At 50.0% G+C, this 22,956-nt stretch overlaps 1 protein-coding gene across 2 annotated transcripts in view; it reads left to right on the top strand.

The window, feature by feature from the left end:
* LOC135388573 (glycerophosphocholine phosphodiesterase GPCPD1-like) overlaps nucleotides 1–22,956 on the top strand; it is a 305,097-nt gene that overhangs the window by 204,415 nt on the left and 77,726 nt on the right. For both annotated transcript variants that reach the window (XM_064618194.1, XM_064618193.1), the window contains one exon: nucleotides 2,657–2,792. In XM_064618194.1, the coding sequence (XP_064474264.1) occupies nucleotides 2,657–2,792 (136 nt within the window). The remainder of the gene's footprint in view (nucleotides 1–2,656; nucleotides 2,793–22,956) is intronic.

Genomic DNA, 22,956 nt, shown 5'->3' with positions numbered 1-22,956 from the left:
TTGACACGGAATTATGAATGGCTATGCAATGAAAATAACGGGGCCAGTGCCTACGAAACTTGTTAACATCGTTTGTGTAGACGAGCGGCTGAGGAAGGTCATTCCAGTCGATAATGGTCAGTAGAAAGAAGGAGTGACAGGTCTGTGGCTTGTTGAAGGGAATCCGCTGAAGTCTAAACGAGTGATCCTCCCGGCGTGAAACGTGATGCGCAGAGAGGATGAGGCTGGTTTTTCAATACAGAGTATGGAAAAAATTATGAAAAAGACAAAGGCAATAACATCTCCTGCGCAACCAGAGATTGGAAAGCCCAAGAGTCAGTTTAATACCAGTTATGCTGGAAGAGTGAGAGTGTATGCTAGATATAAAACGAGCACGATTCTGGCATGACTCGAGGAGGCTAATGGGGTTAGTTTGAAAAGGGTCCCAAATGTTGCATGCGTATTCAAGTTTTGGACAAACATGGGTGATGTTTAGTAGAAGGTGGATCATGTCTTTGCAGGAAAGGACAAGATCCCACACGACGCACCTGTGGTGACATGTACATAGGCACGTTCCAAATAAACATTTTAGTTTTTGCAGTTGTACACTAATTTTTCCTGTGAAAGCCAACTTAATTCTAACTAGGTAACTTAATTACACCATGAATTTATGTCTGCCATTGGACTGCAGAAGCACAATAGCATTGCCACCGTGTATATATCAAATTAGTATCCAGATTGAAGTGGTGGACGTCCACTTTTAAGTATACCATTGCTGTGGTCCAATTAGAAGCCTAATAGGAGATTGGCCGCAGCCCAATTGGCAATCCAATTGGGAAGTCCAAAATGCTGATTAACATAAATCAATTAGTACGAATTGGACTAATTAGTAAATTTCTAATTGGCATCAATGAGGATTTTGAACTGGGGAGCCAACGATAAAGGCTCCAAAGTTTACGATTTGCGTCGTCAACCAGAGTTAATATGCTGGGACCATGTGTGATAATGAGCAAGGTTTAGGCCAAGGCATTTGTATAAGTGTTAGACCTCGGAATGGGAGAATCCTATAAAATGTAGGAAAGGGGTAGAAATGTCCGGAGCGGGAGAGAGAAACATTTGGAAACGTTAGGAGAAAGCACCAACCTAGAACACCAGGCGGGGATAAGATTGATAACTTTTTGTGTATGAGTTGATCGGCTGGAGATTATATACGGCGAGAGACAGCACGGTCGTTGGCGAAGAGGCGGATAGAAGAGGAGACAGAATGAAGCAGGTCGTTAATAAATACCAGAATCAGAAGTGGAGCTAGTACTGACCCTTGAATTACGCCAGACTGCACCGGAAGGAAGGTGGAAATCGCGTCGTTGACCAGATCCCTGAGAGCGAGTGAGATGGTAATCGTGGATCCGGGCTAAAACAAGTGGATCTCAGTTATGCGATGACAATTTCTAGAGGGTAGTTAGTTAACTGTACAGAGACCAGGGTGGCTGACAGTATGGAAAGCTTTCGCGAAATCGAGAAAAATGGCATCACTACGAAAGTTGTTGTCTAGGTTCATTTGAATATCGTTGCGGATCATCATCATATCATATGATTCATTTATCATCGGATCCTGGCGCGCGCGTATCCAGCCTTGGCACGCGCAAAAAGAAAGAGAAAAGTAAAAGAAAAGACGCAGGTAGCGTCTCTCAGTGAGGCCGCAGAGTTCGCGCGGTGTCCCCGCTGGCACCAACTCGCGTTGCCCGTTGGTAGGGTCACTCGAAAACCCAGAACACCGCAATCCTTTTCGTTTTGACGCCGTGACCTTGGACCATTCATGGCAGCCGAGCATTCAAACCCATGCTGGGATCGCCATGAATGGTCCAAGGTCTAGGCGGGAGAGGGGAACTATTGTGGCACCCGTTGGTCCCATTCAGCGCCATATATTGAAAACGGAGATAACATTGTTCCGCCGCCCCAGGTCAAACAACACCAACTTTATTGTGAGTTGTTTCATGGGGAGTTTCATCGCCAGGGGCGATACTCTACCCCATTGCTGGTGGTGATGCGGGGAATGAAATAATGAGCCCTCGGCGCTGGCAGCGCAAGTATTTGTGGAAAAGGTCTGGGGTCCCTACAAACAAAGCTCTCGCTGGACTCCTCAGAATGATCTTCGGTGGCCGGATGTCCCCAAGGTCGAGGGAAAGGAGAGGTTGTGGGGAGTGACAGGGAAGCGTTCAGTTTGAAAGTGGAGGAACAGCGGGCAGGAATCTCCATGGAATACAAGATATATATTTTGGACAAACCGGCAAGCTTGTCAATACGGGGATTAGAAAACACAAAAGCTATGTCGAAAATAATGACGGGTATGGATCAGTGCATATGGAGTTCTAAGATACCCAGATAACCCGGAAACAGAAAAACAGGGAAGTATGAGAGGGCTTTGAGATAAGCAGATCAGGTGACGAATTGCTAAGCACGCCTTTTTTTGCTAAGCAAGCGATTTTTTAGATGTATATAACGCATGTAAAAGTCGTGAATAAAGGTTGTGGAGAGTGTGCGCTTCGTATATCGGTGGCTCTCTGCATTTTTTTTTTGTATCTGCTTACCTATGCATGCCTTACGAACAAGCCCAAATGAGCATTTCAATTCAAATACCAGTGCTACAGAACTTTATTGTATTTATTTTTCTTTGCAGTGTCGTACCTCATAGTGAAACCTCTGAGCGAATGCTCCACCACCTGCGAGCACACATTTGCGAAGTTCTGGAAGAACACTAATCAGACCTTGCACGTTGGACATCGCGGTGCGGGAAACGCGAGGCGAACTGACAGGTGGGCCAGAAGGGAAGGAAGCAGTTTATTCCTTAAGGAATATCATAGCCCTAACGCATTAAAGGGTCTCTGTGACCAGAACCTGGTAAATGTTTTTTGTTTGTAAGGATAAAACGAACCTACATGGTGCATTCAAGTTATAATTGAAACGTTTCGTCTCTGCGGAGCCGCGAACTATTCTAAACAAGGAGCCGAAAAGCGGTTTCGCTTTCAACCCTCAACTTGTCCGGTCAGCGCAAAAGCCTAGCTATTAGGCATAGGTTTTTCATAGTGTATGACGCAAAACACCCGCGACGTTTATTGGAGGAAAGTCTACACCAGAAGCTCGGGCGGTTTCCGCAATTTCCGTGTTGCTGGGTGCTTTTTCCAACATGGGCGCCGAAAGAGCAAGTACAGTGGAGTCAACAAGTCAGCTTTTAAGCTACCTTTCAGCAACTGAGAGGGAAGTTCTGCTACGTGCAGCAGAGTTCGGAAGCCTTGCTTTGGAAATGTTGAGCCTCGAATCGACTTCAGCATGAAGAGGAAGTTCCATACACATCGGGCACGCAAGAAGTAGACAACCTAAACAACAGACTGGTAGATGGGCTTCCAGCATTCATCATGATGAAGCACATGAACAGTTTGCGTAAATTCCGTGTTTGACGGCGCCGTCTTTTTAAGGTGCCGGTGTGGTTCATGCATAATAATGCCGAAAGAGGTCGAGTGCTTATGCCGGACCAGCTCCGGTGGCGCAGCGGTAACGCGTGCGCTTGGAGACTGGGAGGTCCGCGGTTCGAATCCGCGGGCCGGCTGTGCCGTCTGGGGTTTTTCCTGGGTTTCCCTCAGATGTGTAATAGGCGTATGCCGGCACAGTTCCCCTGAAGTCGGCCCATGGACGCAACTATCCTCCCCCCGAGCGGATTCCGCTCGGTCTTCCACTTCACCCTTTCCTCTCCTCCTCTCCACCACCTTCCCTTCCCGAGAAACATGCCGCCTAATCAAGGCAGGCAGACCTCCCGGGTTCCTCCCAACGACACTCCTCCTCCTCCTCCTCCTCCTCCTTATGCTGGAAGGAGCTGTCCTCAAAGTTGCATGTTGAGAAGTTCGAGGGCAGCACGAACCTATGAGCGCTCATATTCACAAGTAAGAAGCGTGTCTCATGCACACTCATGCTGGTGGGTTTCAATACAAAATAGTTATTCTGACCAATTCGTCATTTTTCGTCACTAATTCAGGAAGAAATAATACTCGGCATCCTACTAGCTTTAGCTTTGTTCAAAGCTTGCGTTGTCTCATACAGGAAATACAGATACACTGCATACCAACAGTTTGTGAGATGGGTGTGGCACAAACTTGAAAAAAACAACAACAACAACAACAAGAGAATGGTTATACCAGCCTGTGCGGTGAATAGGGCACGCCAAGCCTTTCCCACAGAAACTACTACAGGCTTTAAATACCAAAGATACTAGGTGGAGGTACGTCTTACCATAATTCCCTTGATTTCGTTCATATTTACGAAAAACTGGACTTAGTCTATGAACAGCTTGTCTTTATAAGTAACTTAGTCCAGTACAGTTCATGGTCATTCATAGCCATATACGAATATTCAGACTATAACAGCATTTGAAAAATCTTTCAGACACTTTATAACACAGATTTAAATTGTGTACCCTGCATGTAGAATTTCATAAAGCTGGTGCTATTAAACGTATTTGTAACTTGAGTTGTCCAGTATATTGGTCTTCGCGCTGTGCTCCTGCTATATATGCCATCGAGATATATGAGGTACCGCTGTGTAGGTCGAAGCGTACTCTTTAAATTGATGTCAAATTTACATGTATGTACCTTGCCCACTTTCGTCAAGGCGGTGTAGAGTACAGCTATGTTTTCAAAAATGGGGTTTTTTGGACTCTCGTTTCTCAAAAACCCCACCTCGGATTTCCTTCATATTTTGTAGTTATATAGCCCAGGCTATGCCCTACATGTGGTCGCAAAACGGGAGGTTCCCTCTCAGCACAACTCGGAATAGCCCGCAACAAACGTGGAGTGCGGAGCACACCATGTACACCGCGACCGGGAGAACCACGCCAGAGAGTTAACAGGATTATTGGCGTCTGCTACTGCCCACATCTCCGGCTTTAAATGACAGAGCTCAGATGCAGACCTACCGCAAATCCCATCCGAGCAATATATTTTGAGTCTTTCTGACTCGTTTTTCCCACAGTCGGATCTCACGTGGACTGCCGTTCACGTGAAGTTCAGCGACGTTCTCAGTCGATGGCTTGTGTTTTCGATATCAACTCCAAGTACAGTATGGATCGCGTGTAACTGTGCTGACTGTGCGGTGCTATGGTATCCATCTTAAGTAAAAAAATCAAAAGAACGACCCTTTTGTTATTAGAAACAAGTTCCTAGAAACATACCGGGCCTCAAAGAAGGAAGAATGGAAGACAGCGCGAACCGCTGTTGGAATCCAGTCTTGCCACATGTGGACGAAAAACGTGGAAGGAGATGGACGCGTCACTGTCAAGATGTCCAGAGTTTCCAAGGAACAACAAAATAACCTTCTGAAAAGAAACATTAACGGCGTCGTCCAGCCAGGTTATACCTTACAGGTTTCGTGATCTGTATTATCGTATTTCTGAAAAAAAAGAAACATTTCTTGACAACTAGATGCTTAAAAAGTGTACAGTTCTGTTCTATTGCACGCGATTATTACATTTTGATGGTATCACAGTTCAAGGTATCATTCTGCCCAGCATTCCCAACATGTTTCTGATAACAAAAGCGTAGCTCTTTCGATTTTTTTGGCTTGAGATGGCTACCATAGCACCGCACAGTCAGCACAGTACACGCAATCCATACTGCACTTGGGATTCATGTCGGAAACACAAGCCACCGACTCAGAACGTCGCTGAACTTCACGTGAACGGCATTGAGATTCGACTGTGGGAAAAACGAGTCAGAAAGGCTCAAAATACATTGCTAGGATGGGATTTGCCGTAGGTCTGCGTCCTGAGCTCTGTCATTCAAAGCCGGAGACGTCGGCAGTAGCAGACACCAATAATCCTGTTAACTCTCTGGCGTGGTTCTCCCGGTCGCGGTGTACATCGTGTGCTCCACACTCCACGTTTGTTGTGGGCTATCCCGAGTTGTGCTATGAGGGAACCTTCCGTTTTGCGAACACATGTAGGCCATATCCTGGGCTATATAGCTACAAAATATGAAGAAAATCGGAGGTGGGGTTTTTGAGAAACGAGAGTCCAAAAAATCCCGTTTTTGAAAGCATAGCTGTACTCTACACCGCCTTGGCAAAACTGGGCAAGGTACAGACATGTAAATTTGACATCAATTTAAAGAGCACGCTCCGACGTAGACAGCGGTACCTCATATATCTCGATGGCATATATAGCAGGAGAACAGCGTAAGGACAAATATGAGCAAAATGTAAATTTTGTTGCAACTTTGGCGATTTTTAATTAAAGATCAAAATAGAATTGACCGGTGCTGTTTGCATACGCTGAAAGTCATTGTACCTGACATATTGTGCAAAAAAATATATATATTTTGGGACCGTCCGATGGCGAGGAATAAAATGTCAAAGTCGTTCCGTCAGAAAGCTCCGTTGTCGAATCAATTTCTTTGGGATTTTTTTTTTTTTTTTTGCGGACCACAACACATAGTCAAAATATTTGTTGCTCCTGTGTCTATGCGTGTTGCACTACAACACATATTTTTTCAAGGAAAATCGATTATGGTGGCCGGACCACAATGCCTGAATTGAAATGGAATCACCCCCAGGAGGATTAACATGCGTCCTGCTACCCCGTACACGCAGAGAGAACAAAAATTGTGAGGTCATCTCTTGACTGCCCCATACCCTGACCTGTCATTGGTAGGATGAGGATAAGGGAAACGTCTGGGCACTTCGGAAAAAAATCCTCACGAGACTATGAGCCAAAATAATGAATGTAATTGAAATACTGAGTAGAAAATACTTAAAAAAGTATTTATATTAGATTACAAGATACATTTCTTGAAAAGTAATTAGCAAAATACAAAATACTGAAAAAAGTATTTAAATTACTGTATTTCAAATACAATACTCAAGATACGTACATGTCTGTAAATTGTAATTCATCTTCTAGCATGACAAAAAACAACATGAGCACATTTTTGAGACTTTTGTGAGCCACTTTGTCAATATCCTTTTTGCATGCGTTTGCATTGTAAGAGATGGGGCTCTTAAATGTGAATGCAGAGAGAAATTGTATACCTTTCAGGAGCAACACGTTGCAGGGAACAGGGACAGATAACACTTGCAGACAGACGACTGTGCACAGATGCGGATCCAGGATTTTTCTGTGGGGGGGTCCTGCCTTGACAGCATGCTATTATACCACCAAAGTCAATTGAAACTCTATGTAACGACCGAAATTGAGGAGGGGGTCAGAATGTCTGGATCCCCCCTCTTAAATTCACTCCTGACTGCGTATTCTATGCACCTCGCATTAAAGGGTCTCTGACCAGAAGCTGGAGATACTTTTCCGCAGTGGCTACCGATAGAATACACAAAAGCAACTTCACATACGAAAATGCATGCCTCAACACCTCGCAGTTTTTGTAAACCCGAATTTTGAACATCGCGGTTCACGCCGACGCTGGCACACCTAACGTCAAACCAAAAAACGTACGCATATATAGAAAACTCATCTGGTCATCCCATTGGGATGACGTCAATCGCCCATGCAATCAGCGCGCAGAATGCCGTCACGTGATCGAGCACTACAACAACAACTTTCAGGAAGAACCAACATTTTTACGCCGATATACTGTTGTCATAATGTGTGGAAATAAAAAGTATGTATATACTTCGAAATCTGCGACCTGTTTTATAACTGCGATAATCCACTTAGCGACTTCCGTGGAAAGAGAAACTGGCTACGAGGCTACGAGCTACGACGACTTTCGGGATCCGGCGCGCTGTTTCACAGCGTTAGTGTAGTGTGTGTATTTCCAAGTTTTCTTTATATCTTTTGGGACAACGACCAACTTATCGAGGTACACAGACTTCATTTGACATGCCTCGGTTGTGTCGTCAAAGCAAGATTTCTCGGCGGGCATTTAGTTCCGTAGGATACTCCGCGTTCAACCGCAGCGGCAGGTATGGTTGGCAGCGGATTTTGCCAATGGTGTTTGACGAATGCAAATTATGAGACCTTATGAGACGGACTCCTCATTTTGTGTACAAAGGACCTCCGCCTACAGCAGTCCGCAGTGCGTTCCTTGAATCTATCTTCCAAGACTGTTGCATCTGGACGTTACGAGGTTAGTGGCTTCTGTATAATTTATACAGTGTTTACTCTCCTTGTGAGAATTACGTTGTGGGATGCAGATGTTAGGATAGCATTTACGCAACAAAGACAAATAAGGATTAAAGAAAATTGAAGTTTACGTACTAAATCAAAAGATATATTGTACATTCCGTTGTTCAGAATGCAGCCATGCCAATGCAGTAACAAACATCCACGGTACGTAAAATGAAGCTGTGTATTCCACATCTTGGTGCAACATTTTAATTGTCACAGCAATGTGCACCAATGTAGTTCATAACTTCCTTGGACAAGATGTGGAACCAAACGTTGGAAATGTCAGGCGTGAAATGTTGGAAAAGGCAGGGATCAGGCACAAGTTTTCTTCTATTTGTTTTCCTTATAATATGCAGGATACTGCCCATAGTCAAGAAGGGCTCTGGATTCTAAACCAACGCAGTTGAAATCCTTAGTTTACCTCAAGCTGTACTATTGTTGTCTAATCTGGGGAAACGCCACAGAGGGGAACTACGAGAAAATTGCAGTGCACACAAAAAAAGAAAGAAAGAAGGCCTGGTGTACGACAACCATGTGCACAGGTGCAATGTGCTGGACCCTCGTTGCAAAGAGGCCCACCAGGGGTGCCACTACAATCCATCCATACAGTAGACAAAGTGTTCACTTGGAAATCAGACACTTACACAAAATTGCCTTGCAAATTCAGGATCTTTTAGCGCCATCCCAAACACTTGCCATTACGGTATGAATTCCAGCACTGTACCACCTTACAAGGTTCCACTGCTATGGACCAACTACGGAAATCAGCAGAAACCGTTCTTTTTCCGAACAAATTTTTTCAGCTGATTGGAAATGGCCTTCCTGTGTCCAGTTTCAAGACAGAGTTACAGAAACTTGTTGAAGTCTTATTAGAGACAGGCCACTTTGTTATGTATTTGTGTGTGAAAATGGTCTGTGAAGATGGTGAATGACCTGTCCCCGAGGTACTATCGAAAATGCTTGACGGCCATGAGGGCAGCGAGGAGCTCACGTCCAAACGTGCTGTAGCGCTCTTCTGTGGGGGAGAACTTTTTCGAGAAGAACGCGACAGGTTGCCACTGGCCCTCAAAGCGTTGCTGCAAGACTGCGCCGATGGCGTGGTTAGAGGCGTCCACCATTAGAGACGTAGGTGCGTCCATGGCGGGGTGGATCAAGGTCGTTGCCGACGCCAGTGCTTGTCTGGCTTCCTGAAAGGCTTGTAAGGTATCGGAAGACCAGGAAAGCGTCGTGGCTCCCGACCTGGTCTGCCTCAGGAGCGCCTCAAGAGGTCGTAGTATTACCGCGCAGCGTGGAATAAAACGCCTATAAAAATTGATCATTCCCAAGAAACGGCGGAGCTGGGTGATGGACGACGGCAGAGGAAAGTTCTGGATTTTCTCGACTTTGTTGGTAAGAGGAGAAATTCCTCGAGCGCCTATTCTGTGTCCTAAGAACTCTGAGGCCAGAACTCCGAACTCGCATTTGTCGGCATTGATCAGCAGCCCATGGTCGGCCAGGCGTCCAAATAAAGTTTGTAAATGTTGAAGGTGTTCTTCGGGTGAAGCACAGGCTACTAGCAATTCGTCGATGTAGGTGAATACGAAAGGTAGCCCGCGAGTGAAATTGTCAATGAACCGCTGAAAAGATTGGGCAGCATTCCGGAGGCCGAACGGCATTCGGAGAGGCCGAAAGGGGTGGCTATTGCGGTTTTGGGAATGTCTTCCTCGGCCATTGGTATCTGATGGTAGGCTTTCATTAAATCTATCTTCGAAAACATCGTTGCACCGGAAAGACCCGTGGTGAAATCAGAGATGTTGGGTAAGGGGTAGCGGTCCGGAACAGTAGCCAAATTTAGCGCGCGATAATCACCAGAAGGCCGCCAGTCACCGGTCTCTTCGGGAACCATGTGAAGGGGCGAAGACCAGCTACTAGATGATGGACGAATGATGCCGACAGCGAGCATATGGTCGAACTCTTGTCGCGCAATAGCAAGTTTTTCGGGGCTTAGGCGACGTGCTTTTGCGAATACTGGTTGGCCACTTGCTACGATGTGGTGGGCGACAGGATGCTTGACGGGCTTCGTCCAGTCACACGGGGCCGTCAAGGATGGAAACTGTCGTAAAAGATCGGCAAAAACATTGTTCTGCGGAAGAGTGATCGCGAGGCCGACAGATGTAGCGCGCGTGCTAACGCCGTTGACCGTGACACCAGTAAGGTGGTCCACCAGTCTTTGCCCAGCGACGTCAACCAAGATTTTGTTGCGCCCTAGGAAATCGCTGCCTAGGGTACAGTGCGGAGTGTTAGCAACGAGAAACACCCAGTGAAATGTCCTGCGTAATCCGAAGTCGAGAGACAATGAACGGCGGTAGTAAACAGGAATTCTGGAGCCGCTTACTGCTGTAAAATACATTATGGGCGTTCTGCTTCTGTCGGATGGTGAGGTCGGAAGGACGCTGACCTCCGCTCCGGTGTCGACAAGGAAATTGTGCTTGGCGCACCGATTCTTGATGAAGAAAAGGCGACCTTGCCGTATGCGGTGGGGGCTTCCGGTCGCCGCTAGTAACCCCCGGCGTAGTTTCCCTGCCATGCACACGGGGATTCGCATCGCCGAGCTCCGCGACCGAAACGGCTGTGGAACCAACAAAGGTGGCGTCGGCGCGTTTGCGGCGAAGTGGGAGGAGTCGGGGAACGTGCAGCACGGCGACGTTGAGTAGAACGGTCTGGGCCTGAGGAAGTGCGGTCGCGGGGTCCGGATCGCTCGAGTATGTCTGCGATGCGGCGGACTTCTTCCCGTAGCGAGGCCAGGTCAGAACTTTCCGCTGCCGACACAGAGTATGCTTGCTGTGACTGGTGCTGGGAAGGAGCGCTTGGTGAAGATGAAAAGTCATGTGTGCCTTCAAGCGCTGACAGCGCAGACGGGTTGCACGAGTCGGAGAACAGCTCCATTGCCTTATCCGCTCTGGTAGCTAATGACACAATATCGGTCTCTTCCGTAACAGACAGTGCCAGCTGGACGGCATGAGGGAGTTTTGAGAGGAAGAGCTCACGAAAGAGCTTGTCGTCAAAAGGAGTGGTTCCAAGGATTTGTTGCATGTATCTGACGAGCTGTGAAGGTTTGCGCTCCCCCAAGGGCTCCTTTGAGAAGAGCTCGTGCAGCCGCTGACGGTCGGACGGAAGAACTCTGCTGATGACAGCACACTTAAGGGCGTCGTAGGGATCTTCTAATGGAGGTGAGCTGATGATGTCGCTGACCTCGAGTAGCACGTCCTCGGGAAGGGCAGACAAGATATGATGGTACCTAGTCGATTGGGTAGTGATCCGCCTAATGCGAATTGCGATTCCGCCTATTGAAACCATAAGTCGGGGCGGGACCGAATAAATGGTGGCAGGCGAATAGTGAAATGTCCAACGCGGGCCGCGGTAGGTGAACCTTCCATGTTGCAGTTCGAATCGTTCGGGTCACCACTTTAGAGACAGAGAGCCTGTCCGGTTTGGTGAAGCATCAGCGAAGTACTGACCTCATGCTTTATTGCTCGAGCGGACAGCATCAGCTGTCCTCGTCTTCGCCACACGTGTAATACCAAGGTACCATGGCAGATGTACTTTTGAGGATAATATGCTCACAAACGTTTGAAATAACGCGAACTATTTTCAACTCGCACGAGCCACTATGTGGTGCGGCACGGAAACGTATTACGACGCGCCCTCTTGGCGATATCGCGGCGAACGGTCTGTTCGCCTCCTCAGTCGGCTTGTTCGGAATAAATTTTAATTTCAAATTTTCAGTCAAATTTTACTTGCAATATATTCGATACGGTTCGTGTCCTGGAATTTCATTTGTTTGAATTGGTTCGAATTAGTTCATCCTCAACACGAACGTACAGCTTTCTTCCTAATCATATATTATTACTTAATTTGAGAGTGATGATGTACCGTTGGTTACTATTACGCTCGTTCCATTAGCAACTGACTTCTCAATTATTGTAGTGGCGGTAATGCAACATGTTGGATCCCATTATATCAATTGGAAAGCACTTTCTCATTGATACACATTAGGCCAGTTCCTCATTCCTACTATTGGCGCAGTCTGTAATACACAACACGTCGGATCTCATTAAATCAATTGGAAATCAACACTTCTCATTGACGCCCACTAAACGAATTCGTTGAATTGGTTCCTTGCTTCGTTGGTGTGGTCTTCGCCACACAACACGGCGGAGCCGGGTTTCGCGAAGGCAGCTTCCCTGCTTAACTTCCGATTCAGTCAATGAGAAAGAGTCGGTTTTCACACGTTGAACGAATTGGCAGTCTCATTTCTCATTGAATCTAATTAAAATTTCGGGAAGAAATGAATCAGATCGTGCCTACTATTTCCAGCAGGGGGGATGATGTCCCCCAGTTGGACATGAAAACGTTCCTGCAAACGTTTGGACTAGCACATAAGGAAGAGATTGAGACTGCAACAATAGAAGTCTTAATGCCGTGCTACATCTCAGAGGGCGAGAAATCCCCATGCAGCAGGGACTAAGGGTGAGCTCTTTTTCAGTGTCCCGAAGCTTAGAGGAGCAGACTTTGCCATTGGAATGCACTGCCCTTTTAAGTGTCGGCGCAACTGAGCACCTCGTCTACTCCCTGGTGCACCAATGGAAAAGTGCCAGCACTGTGGGCTGGAGAGAGCTAGCAAAATTCTACCTGTCTTGTCAAATACCGTAAGTGTTTTTTCGATACCCCTTTTTCACTGAATGTTCATTCTGGTACTTTATTACTAGGCTGGATCCCTGGGCTCTGATGCAAGACTACGACTACAATCAGGAGCACCACGAAAATACACGTTGCATGTGATCGAGTGACGCAATAAATGCATCTTGTCTATCGCATCTTGTCTCTCTACCAATACAATAGAGGAATGGGAAACCGCAGATCCTGCGCATAAAAACGAGCGTGGGATAATCTGCAGCTACAGACGATGACGGCGATGACAGCGATGCCACGAATGCAAGTTCCAGCACCTCCAGGCTGTCTGTGTTTTCACAGCCGGTAAGCGGGTTTTCATGTCTAAATCAATTGAGTAATGTCCTTTTTCTCTATTTCTTAGGTTCCGTCTCGCGCTGAACTGTTTTAAATTGGGGGAGGAATTTCTTGCCTAACATGAGGCCCGATTAGGCTCCTACCCGCAGCATTCAAAATTAGGTGAGGCATCTCCTGCACTATTCAAAATTTGGAAGGAGAGAGAGTTCATGTCCAATATAGATTCCGATTAGACTAAATGGGGAGCATTTGGGGGGAACAGTTTAATGTGGACTTGTAGTGCTAGAGGCACAAGACAGTGCACAGAAGTGAGGGAAGACCGGCCAGCCGAACAACAGCCCGAGCTGGCCGTGCAGTCGTGTTTTATTAACCGCGCGCCTTGATCATTGGTGCGCGGGGGATGATGATGGCGATGCCGCTACCGGGCTCCCCCCTAGCGAGTGGCAGGAAGGCAATGAGCGGTGTGGAGGTGTGGTGCCCAGGAAACTCGGGGGACGAGGGTGCATTTGCGGTTGTTGCTGAGGACCGGTGGGATTGCCAAGGTCCAGCTCCGGGGGAACACCGAGGGAACAAGCGCTGGATGTTTCTTGAGGGGCCTCGAGAAAAGCTGGCATGAGGCGTTCCAGCGCGACAGTTTGTTCTCGGCCTCTAAACATGATGGTGTAGTGGGTGGAGGCTCTGTGCTGTACGGCGTGAGGACCAGAGTAGGGTTGTTGCAAGGGTTTCCTCACGGCGTCGCACCGAAGAAAAACATGCGAGCATGTTTCGAGGGCGGGGTGCTGGAAAACGATGGCAGGGCGTGGTGTGCGTGTGGGACTGGGGCGAAGAACATTCATCGTGTCTCGTAGGCGGGACACGTAGCCGGCTGGTGGTACGGCAGCCGGGTCCGCTGCGGCAGAGATGAGGTCGCCGGGGAGTCGCAATGAGGTGCCATAGACCGGCTCGGCTGTTGAGCAACCCAAGTCGGGTTTGAAAGCCGATAGGATCCCTAGAAGGACAATGGGGAGGACTTCGGTCCACGGGACTTGAGGCGACGCCCGGAGGGCGGCTTTTAGCTGACGGTGAAGCCGCTCCACCATGCCATTGGAGGCCGGGTGGTACGCGGTAGTACGAATCCGTCTGGCTCCCAGTATGTTGATGAGGCTGATGAAGAGGGCGGACTCAAATTGGGCGCCCCGGTCCGTCCTGATGACGCCGTGAAGGGACGCCGTACCGCGACACCCATGTTGTTAGGAGGGCCGAAGCGACGATGGCCGCGGTGGCATCAGGGACCGGGGTTGCTTCTGGCCAACGGGTGAAGCGGTCAACGATAGTGAGCATGTAGCGGTGACCGTCGCAGATTGGGAGTGGTCCCACGAGGTCCACATGGATGTGCGCGAACCGGTCGTCGGGGGGAAGGAACTGGGATGGGGGTCGGTGGATGTGTCTCTGTATCTTGCAACGCTGACAAGAAAGGCAGCTTTGCACCCAGTGCTTGATTTGCTTGCGCATGTTGGGCCAGACGTATCGTTGGGTAAGCAGGCTTTACGAAGCGCGTATACCGGGATGAGAAAGATCGTGGTCGGCTTGGAAGAGTTGACGTCGTTGTGATGCGGGAACGAAAGGCCGTGGCCGACCTTGAGACGTATCGCAGGCGACAGGCCGGACCGAGCCAGGCAAGGCGACGTCGTCAATTGTTAAGCCGGATGTGGGGTTGGCGCGGTACTGTGCCAGCTCATCGTCGGTGAGTCGGGCTTGCGCCAAATCGTCGAGAGACGGTGGGGAGGTCGGAATGCCGATCGTGTTGACACGACTGAGGGCGTCAGCTACCAAATTGTCGGCACCACTGATGTGCTGGATGTCGGTGCTGAACTCTGCCACGGATGCAAGATGTCGAATTTCCCGGGGACTATATGTGATGCTGGTGGAGGAGAACGCGGAGAGGAGGGGTTTGTGGTCAGTGAATACCGTAAATGTGCGACCTTCCAAGAAGTGACGAAAGTGCTTGATTGACAGGTACACGGCGAGAAGCTCTCTGCCAAACGTGCTGTAACGCGTCTCCTGGATCTTACGGGATCGGGTTTACGGGAGAAGAAGGCCAGCGGTCGCCAGGCCCCGGACACGTGTTGTTGAAGAACGGCGCCAACGGCTGCACTGGACGGGTCCACCATGAGCGAGGTTGGGGCGTCGTGGCGTGGGTGGAACAGAAGCGACACGGGTGCAATTTCCTGCTTGATGGTCTCAAATGCAGCGGTAGCTTCTTGTGTCCACAGTAAATGAGAAGGAGATCTGCCGCGCTTGGTAGTGAGCAGGGCTTCGAGAGGGCGGAGCTTGGAGGCACAGGATGGGATAAAGCGCCCATAGAAATTTATGAAGCCCAAGAACTGGCATAGCTTGGTCACTGAAGTAGGCAAAGGAAAATCTCTAATGGCGGCGACTCTAGTTGGTAGTGGCCTGATTACTTGGGAGTCGACGTGGTGGACAAGGAAATCGAGCTCTGAAACGCTAAATTCGCTCTTGGCTGGGTTAATGATAACACCACTGTCTTGAAGGTGGGAGAAAAGCGCGCATAGATGCTGCTCATGTTCTGCAGGAGAGCGGCTTGCGAGAAGGATGTCGTCAATGTAGGCATAAACAAAATGAAGCCCGCGGATGATGTTGTCGGCGAACCTATGAAAGGTCTGGGCAGCATTCCTCAATCCGAAGGGCATCGTGAGAAATTCAAACAGGCCAAAAGGGGTGGTAATGGCTGTTTTAGGGATGTCCTCTTCGGCCATGGGAACCTGGTGATAGGCACGAACGAGGTCTATCTTGGAAAATGTATTGGCGCCTTCCGGCTGTGCAGCGAAGTCTAGAATATGGGGGATGGGGTATCGGTCTGGAAGCGTCTCTCGGTACAGGGCACGGTAATCGCCGCACGGGCGCCAGTCACCGGTCTTTTTCGGCACCATATGTAATGGCGAGGCCCACGTGCTGGTTGATGGTCGAAATATGCCGAGCCGCAGCATATGATCAAACTCGGCCTTCGCTACTTGGAACTTTTCGGGTGCTAGGAGACGCGGGCGGAAATGGACTGCTGGGCCACGGGTGGCGACGTAGTGAAGAACATCATGCGGCACAGACTTGGTCCAGCCCGGCGGTTGGGTAAGAGCCGGGTACTCCTTCAATATGGAGGCGAAGGGCAAGTCTGGAGCAGAGCAGGACAAGACGCGCAATGGAGAAATCGGCAGTTTGAGGCCGTGAACAGATAAGGAAGTAGTACGGTCTATCAGGCGCTTCTCATTGACATCGACGAGCAGCTTAAAATGATTCAAGAAGTCAGCTCCAAGAATGGCTTGAGTGACGTCTGCTACAAGGAAAAGCCACCGGAACCCGATTGAAAAAATCACCAGAATTATTCTGGTGTTTCCTTATGTTCCTGGCGTTAACACTAGACTCTTTTGATGTTTGTAATGTGCACATCAAAAATGCCTGGCGTGACACCAGGGTGATTCTGGTGCTGTCGAGTTCTCCTGATGTCAACACCAGAGTGGCCTACTACGACACCAGAATGATTCTGGCGCCTTCTAGAATGCTTGGTGTGCGCACTAGACAGACGTAGTATTTTAATGTGACCGTTAGAGCGGTCTGGTGTGGTTCACAGACACCAGACCTACAGGCGCCAGAGTACGAGCACTACGCGTTGTTAGCATGAAAACCGGTATTTACAATGATCATGAGTTCATTAGCGCAACTTCTTTTACAAAGGCATGATAATTCGCATCGCAAACAATTCCCTCGAGTGTCGAAATTCACACGCTTTGCGGCTTTCAGTCGAGTTTGAAAACGAAACTTTACGCTCTTATTGTCACATAAGACAGCGACAGCGCCTCGGCATTAGTGCGTTTTGAACTGAACGAGATGGCCGTGATGGTTGAGGTGCGTTCCGTCCTGGTTTTCAACATAAAAACTGCGCACGAATGTGAACAACTTTGAATAGGTGTTTCTGAAGTTATATGTCGTAGTTTGCTTTCCAACCTGTGCACAAGTGGGAGTTTGAGAAAATACAAGAGATGCATTCGGGGCAGATGTGACGACAGGCCGTTGGTGTGACGTCTTTGAATGTGCGTTTCGTCCGGCATCATGTGAACTGATTATTCATGGGATACAGACTACAAGAATCGAGGACGGAAAATGACTGAAGAGTTTATCGAGTATGCTTTTCTAAATTATAACTGTGCCGCATGTGATGTATTCGCACTTGCAGAAGAAGGACGGAAAATGACTGAAGAGTTTGTGGAAACCTAAGTTCCCACCCGTCCGTTCCGTGCGCGAGGAAGCAAGCAGCACAACAGATTCAATCAAACGTACCAGGTTTATTGACCTTCAGAACAGCTTGAATCCAGCAAACACCGCACAACGAAATGCCCCCCTTTTCCAGCGGACCACCGCTTTTATCCCTGTGCGTGGGATACGCCCCCCTGGAGCACGGCTGCCCTCTATCGCCGTAACCCGTGGCGCTCTCTTATCGCCACACCCCCCCTCCCTTACAGGGTCATGAGGTCATCCGATAGGTCTAGTACGGCGTCGTCCATGGCTGAAGAGGGGGCAGGCGGCGGAGGAGGGGGAGGCCTGGTCTCCACCAGAAGTTCGGGTCTGAGCCGCCTGAGGGTTGACAGGGCTGTTGTCACGTCGTTGGCTGTCCGAGCGGCCTCCGTTCGGGCTTGGTGAAGGGGGCCCCGGCGGTGTGTCGGACGGTGCAGTTCGGGGACCAAGCAGAGCGGGCACAGGATTCGTTTCTCCTCCGCAGTGAGGGGCTGTAGGGGATCGGCCGGGTGGCGGTCGGTGAGCGTCAGACCGCTAAACGGAACCGGAGTCTAAGTGGGGTCGTCCCCCCGGAGGGTCCTGGGCTGGTGAGCCCACCGTGTGCGGGATGCCCAGGAAACCGGCTGTCCGTGGGACACAACTGTCCATGTGGCCACGGAGTGGTGCTGGGGTGGACCCGGATCCGGGCGGCTTCCGCGGGAACGGGAGCGGGAAGGTGCACGGCTGGCGGAATGCTGCGGACGTCGTTGCATCTGAGAGGAGAAGTAAAGGGAAACGATAAGAAGGCGGCCTCAAACCGTGGGCGCAGGAGAAGGCGTCCCCCCAAAACAGATAGCGGGAAAACTGTGGAACAGAAATCACACTAATAAAACACTAAATCACAAGCACTATGCTTAGCGATGGAGATAGTGGCAGCTACGTTTAGCCTGAGGGTGATACGGGGAAGTCTTCTTATGCTGAATGCCTAAGACAGCGCAAGAATCTGAGAACACCTTACTTGTAAAGTAGGTTGCGTTGTCGGTGATCAGCTGTGCGGGAAACCCGAACCGGCAAAAGGTGTCGAGTAACTTTTCCCACACTCTCTGGGAAGTCAGTGTCCTGAGAGGAAACAGCTCAACCCATTTCGTGAAATGATCAGTAACCACAAACAAATACTGGTTACCTCTAGAACTACGGGGAAATGGTCCCATCACATCACAAGCAACTATCTGCCAGGGTCTATTGCTCTGAACAGGCTGTAAGCGCCCAGGGGGTAAACCACCACGAGGTTTTGCTCTCTGGCATACGGGACAAGTACGAACATACTTTGTTACATCCTGCCTAAGTCCTGGCCATGTCGCAACGCGACATAACTTTTCGCTGCTGTGACCTGCCAAGGCAGAGTCATGAAAGTAACGTATGAAAGACTTACGCAACTTCCGTGGCACCACGACTCTGAACGGGGATGAGCCGTCGTCCTCATCCGCCTGGGGTATGTATCTGAACAGGATGCCATCCTCGCCCAGCAGACCAGCAGATAGGAGTCGTGCCGTCCGTCAGTCGTTCCGGTGTCCGCCGAGTCTTGCTCAGCTATCCACTGCGACACCCGCTGACAAAGGCCGTCCGCTCTCTGAGCGTCTAGGAGCTGCTCTCTGCTGACGACCGTGCCCCAAGACGAAGATAGTCTCGTGCCACCTGTGCTGCTGTCAGAAGTTGAGAAGGCGCCTCGGTGCCTTCCTCTTCCCCCTCCGGTAGAGGCGCGCGGGACAGTGCATCTGCTACCACGGTTGTTGAGCCCCGCCTGTACTCCACATTGAAGGAGTAGCCTTGTAGCGTCAGGGCCCACCTGGCAAGTCGTCCAGACGGGTTATGGAGCCGCTGCATCCAAGAAAGTGCCTGGTGGTCAGTCTGGACAGTGAAGGTACTGCCAACCAGGTAAAGGTCGAACTTCCTGAAAGCGAAGATGATCGCCAAGCACTCCTTTTCCGTCACGGAGTAGTTCCGTTCTGCCGGATTCAGCGTGCGGCTTGCAAAAGCCACTGGAAAAAGAGTACCGTCATGCTCCTGCAAGAGAACTGCGCCAACACCATAATCGCTTGCATCTGCCTGATAGGCTTGATAAAGCCTAGCCGTATCAGCGATTGCTTGTGATAGAGCTCGAAATCAACCTTCCTGCTCTTCTCCCCAATTCCAGCGCGTGTCCTTACGCAACAACTGGTTAAGCGGCTGCGCTAGCTCGGCACAATTAGGAATGAATTGTCTGTAAAAACCAACCATACCTAGGAAGCGCTGCAAGGCTTTGACGTTACCGAGAACCGGAAAGTCCGTGATCGCCTTTAGCTTGTCGTCGTTAGGACGGATGGTACCTCCGTCCACCACAAAGCCGAGAAGGCTGATCCTAGACGATGCCAGCTGCACCTTGCGGGGGTTGATCGTTATGGCCGCTTCGTTCATCCTTGTAAGGACGATTGACAGGTGTTCCAAGTGTTCCTGAAAATTTCTAGAAAACACTACGACATCATCCATGTATGCCATTGCGAAATTGTACTTCGCATCTCCTAACACTGTATCCATCAACCGCTGGAAACTGGCAGCTGAATTGGACAGTCCGAAAGGCATTCGTACAAATTCAAACAAACCTCTATGACACGTAAAGGCTGTTTTTGGAACATCCTCCGGGGCAACTTGGATTTGCAAAAATCCTCTACTACAATCAAGCGTTGAAAACACAGTTGCATTGCCCAGAGAATACAAGATTGACTCAATAGACGGGAGGGGGTAAGAATCCCTTACAGTTACTGCGTTAAGTCGACGGTAGTCGACGCATAACCTAGCCATCAACCTAACCTAGCCATCACGTTTCGGAGCCAGCACAACAGGGAATGCCCAAGGACTCTGGGACCTTCGAACTGCACCGGTTTGGAGCATTTCGTTAAGAGCAGCGTCTAACAAAGCACGCTTATGCACACTCAATGGTCTGGGATTACAACGCCAGGGTCTAGGGTTACCGGTGTCTATGCTATGCTGTAACACAGACGACTTACCCGGTTCTTCGGTAAAGATTCCGTCAAACTGCCGCAGTACTTGTTCAAGCTGACGACGTTGCCCCTCGGGACCATGGAATGACCCCAAGACAGTCGGCAGCCCAGACGTTTCAACGGACGCTGCCACAGCTTGCTGTGCTGTGCAGTGTTCCCGTGCTGCGGCGAAGCGGAAAAATCCCGACGAGCCGTGGTACACGTATCCTCCATTGGGCAGGTCCAGCACCAACTTCTGCCGGATGATGAAGTCTCTGCCCAGGATAACAGGAACTGCCAGGCCAGGAAGGTGCACGAAGCGCTGCTTTCGTCGTCTCCCATCCAAACGTACCCAGAGCACAACTGCAGCCTGTGCTGGAACGGCGTCATTGGAAGCAAGACGAAGAGTGACATCTGTGGATTGCAATACCACATGCCGTGATACGCAATGCTCATAAACACTATCCCCGATAAGGGAAAGCGTAGCTCCCGTGTCGATAAGGGCGATGTAATCTTTACCCAAAATTCGAACGGCGATGTTTGGTTCCTTATCCTCGATGTAATCTCGGACAGAAAAAGCATGAGGAGCCAAAGCATCTCTTTGCGTTATCTTACCGCTTGCAAAGCTAGTTTTTGACTGATCAAGGGCACGGATAGTAACCGTCTGCTCTCTTTTTTCGCAACTTGCCGACGTCGTTGAGCGAGCATTCATGGACGCCGGCTGCGACCGTTTCCCGATGGCACATTACGGGTGTTTGGTCTTTGTCGCGGGCATTCCCGACGAAAATGGTCAGGGCTGCCGCAATTCCAACAGCTGTTGGGCGCTTGTGGCTGCGGGGGCGCAGGATGATGCCGTTCCCGCTGCCGTGGGGTTTCGCTAGCTGAAAGGCCAGGTTGACCGCGACTTCGGGTCGGGACGGGTCTGTCAAGGCTCGTTCCTGCGGGGATCGTCCTCTGGTCATAGAGGAACGGATCTAGGGCTCGGTGGGATGACTCCGCATTGTATGAATTACGGGGGCTGTCACCCGAACCTGTTGCATGCAGGCGTTCGACCGAGGCGGCTCCTCCCGACCACGCGCAGCGCGGTTCCAACGCTAGCTCCGGGGGTGGAGGGGGCCGGTATTCAAGCTCCGCCAGGAGGTTGCCTTGTATTGAACGAGCCTCCTGGGCCAACGCCTCAAAGGTTTCAAAGCGATGGGCTCTTAAGTAGGGCCGGAAGCGCGGGTGGCACTGACGGATAGCCCGTGCGACGCGCTGCTCTTCCGTAGCAGTGGGATCCGCTCTGCTGTACAGATCCTGCAATGCCCGAACGAATTCAGATAAGCTTTCCTCAGGATGTTGAGTACGCTTATTCCTCTAGGACACGGTATTCGTAATCCGGGGGAAGAAATTCGTTTTTGAACCGCTCCTGGAAGTCCTGAAAGGACGTAAACTCCGACTGCAACCGAAGCCAGCGGGCGGCGTCTCCGACCAAAGCAACCTGCAGGATGCGTTGGATTAGGACTTCGTCCGAAATTCCCATACCCGTCTGATAGGCGGTGAGGTCATCCAGGAAATCGGCAACAGACTTCTTATCGGTGTAACCTGAGAAGGTAGGCACCGGTAAGTTGAGTCGTAGAGGCGCTTGTGCCTGCGGCGGCGAAACCGACCCGGCATCCAGGCGTTGAACCACCAACGAGCACAACTCCATCATGCGTGACAGGAGTTCTGCTGTTGCAATGGCGTCAGACTGCGGCACTGCAGGTACCTCAGTCGACGTAGCTTGGAACGAAGGCACGGCATGTGCCTCCTTGCCCTCGGCTTGTCGTGTCGGCTCCGATGGCGCCGAGGAGTTGGAGACCAGCCTTTCTTCCGAACGGGCCCGCTCCCGTCCAGGGGCCTCGGATGTGCTACGGAGGTCGTACCTGTGTAGCGGCGGTGAACGCTGCATCCGCTCCGGGACACAGGTACTGGGCGGGAGCTGTAAAAACTCAAAGACAAACAAAAACACACGCAAGAACGCACACCCAAAAAACTAACAGCACAAACTACAAGCTACAACGAACTACTCAGCTACACAAACTCACAGTGCCGCGTGTTCCCCGCCACGGGACGAACGAGCTCGAACCCCAAACGTTGGGCGTCAGTTGTGGAAACCTAAGTTCCCACAACCTCGGGGCGTGAGCCCGTCCGTTCCGTGCGCGAGGAAGCAAGCAGCACAACAGATTCAATCAAACATACCAGGTTTATTGACCTTCAGAACAGCTTGCATCCAGCAAACACCGCACAACGAAATGCCCCCTTTTCCAGCTGATCACCGCTTTTATCCCTGTGCGTGGGGTACGCCCCCCTGGAGCACGGCTGCCCTCTATCGCCGTAACCCGTGGCGCTCTCTTATCGCACAAGTTGATCGAGTATGCTTTTCTAAATTATCTGGGTGGTTTCATTTTAAATCGAACAACGTGTGAAAGTCGTATTTTTTAATTCGCCCAGAAAAAATATATGTTAGAGGACAGCTCAAACGACGCAAATCGCGCCACGTGCGAC

Source organism: Ornithodoros turicata, chromosome 3, assembly GCF_037126465.1.
Source record: "Ornithodoros turicata isolate Travis chromosome 3, ASM3712646v1, whole genome shotgun sequence".
Lineage (NCBI taxonomy): Eukaryota > Metazoa > Arthropoda > Arachnida > Ixodida > Argasidae > Ornithodoros > Ornithodoros turicata.
The sequence above is the reverse complement of the archived record's forward strand: the minus strand, read 5'-3'. Positions and strand labels throughout refer to the sequence as shown.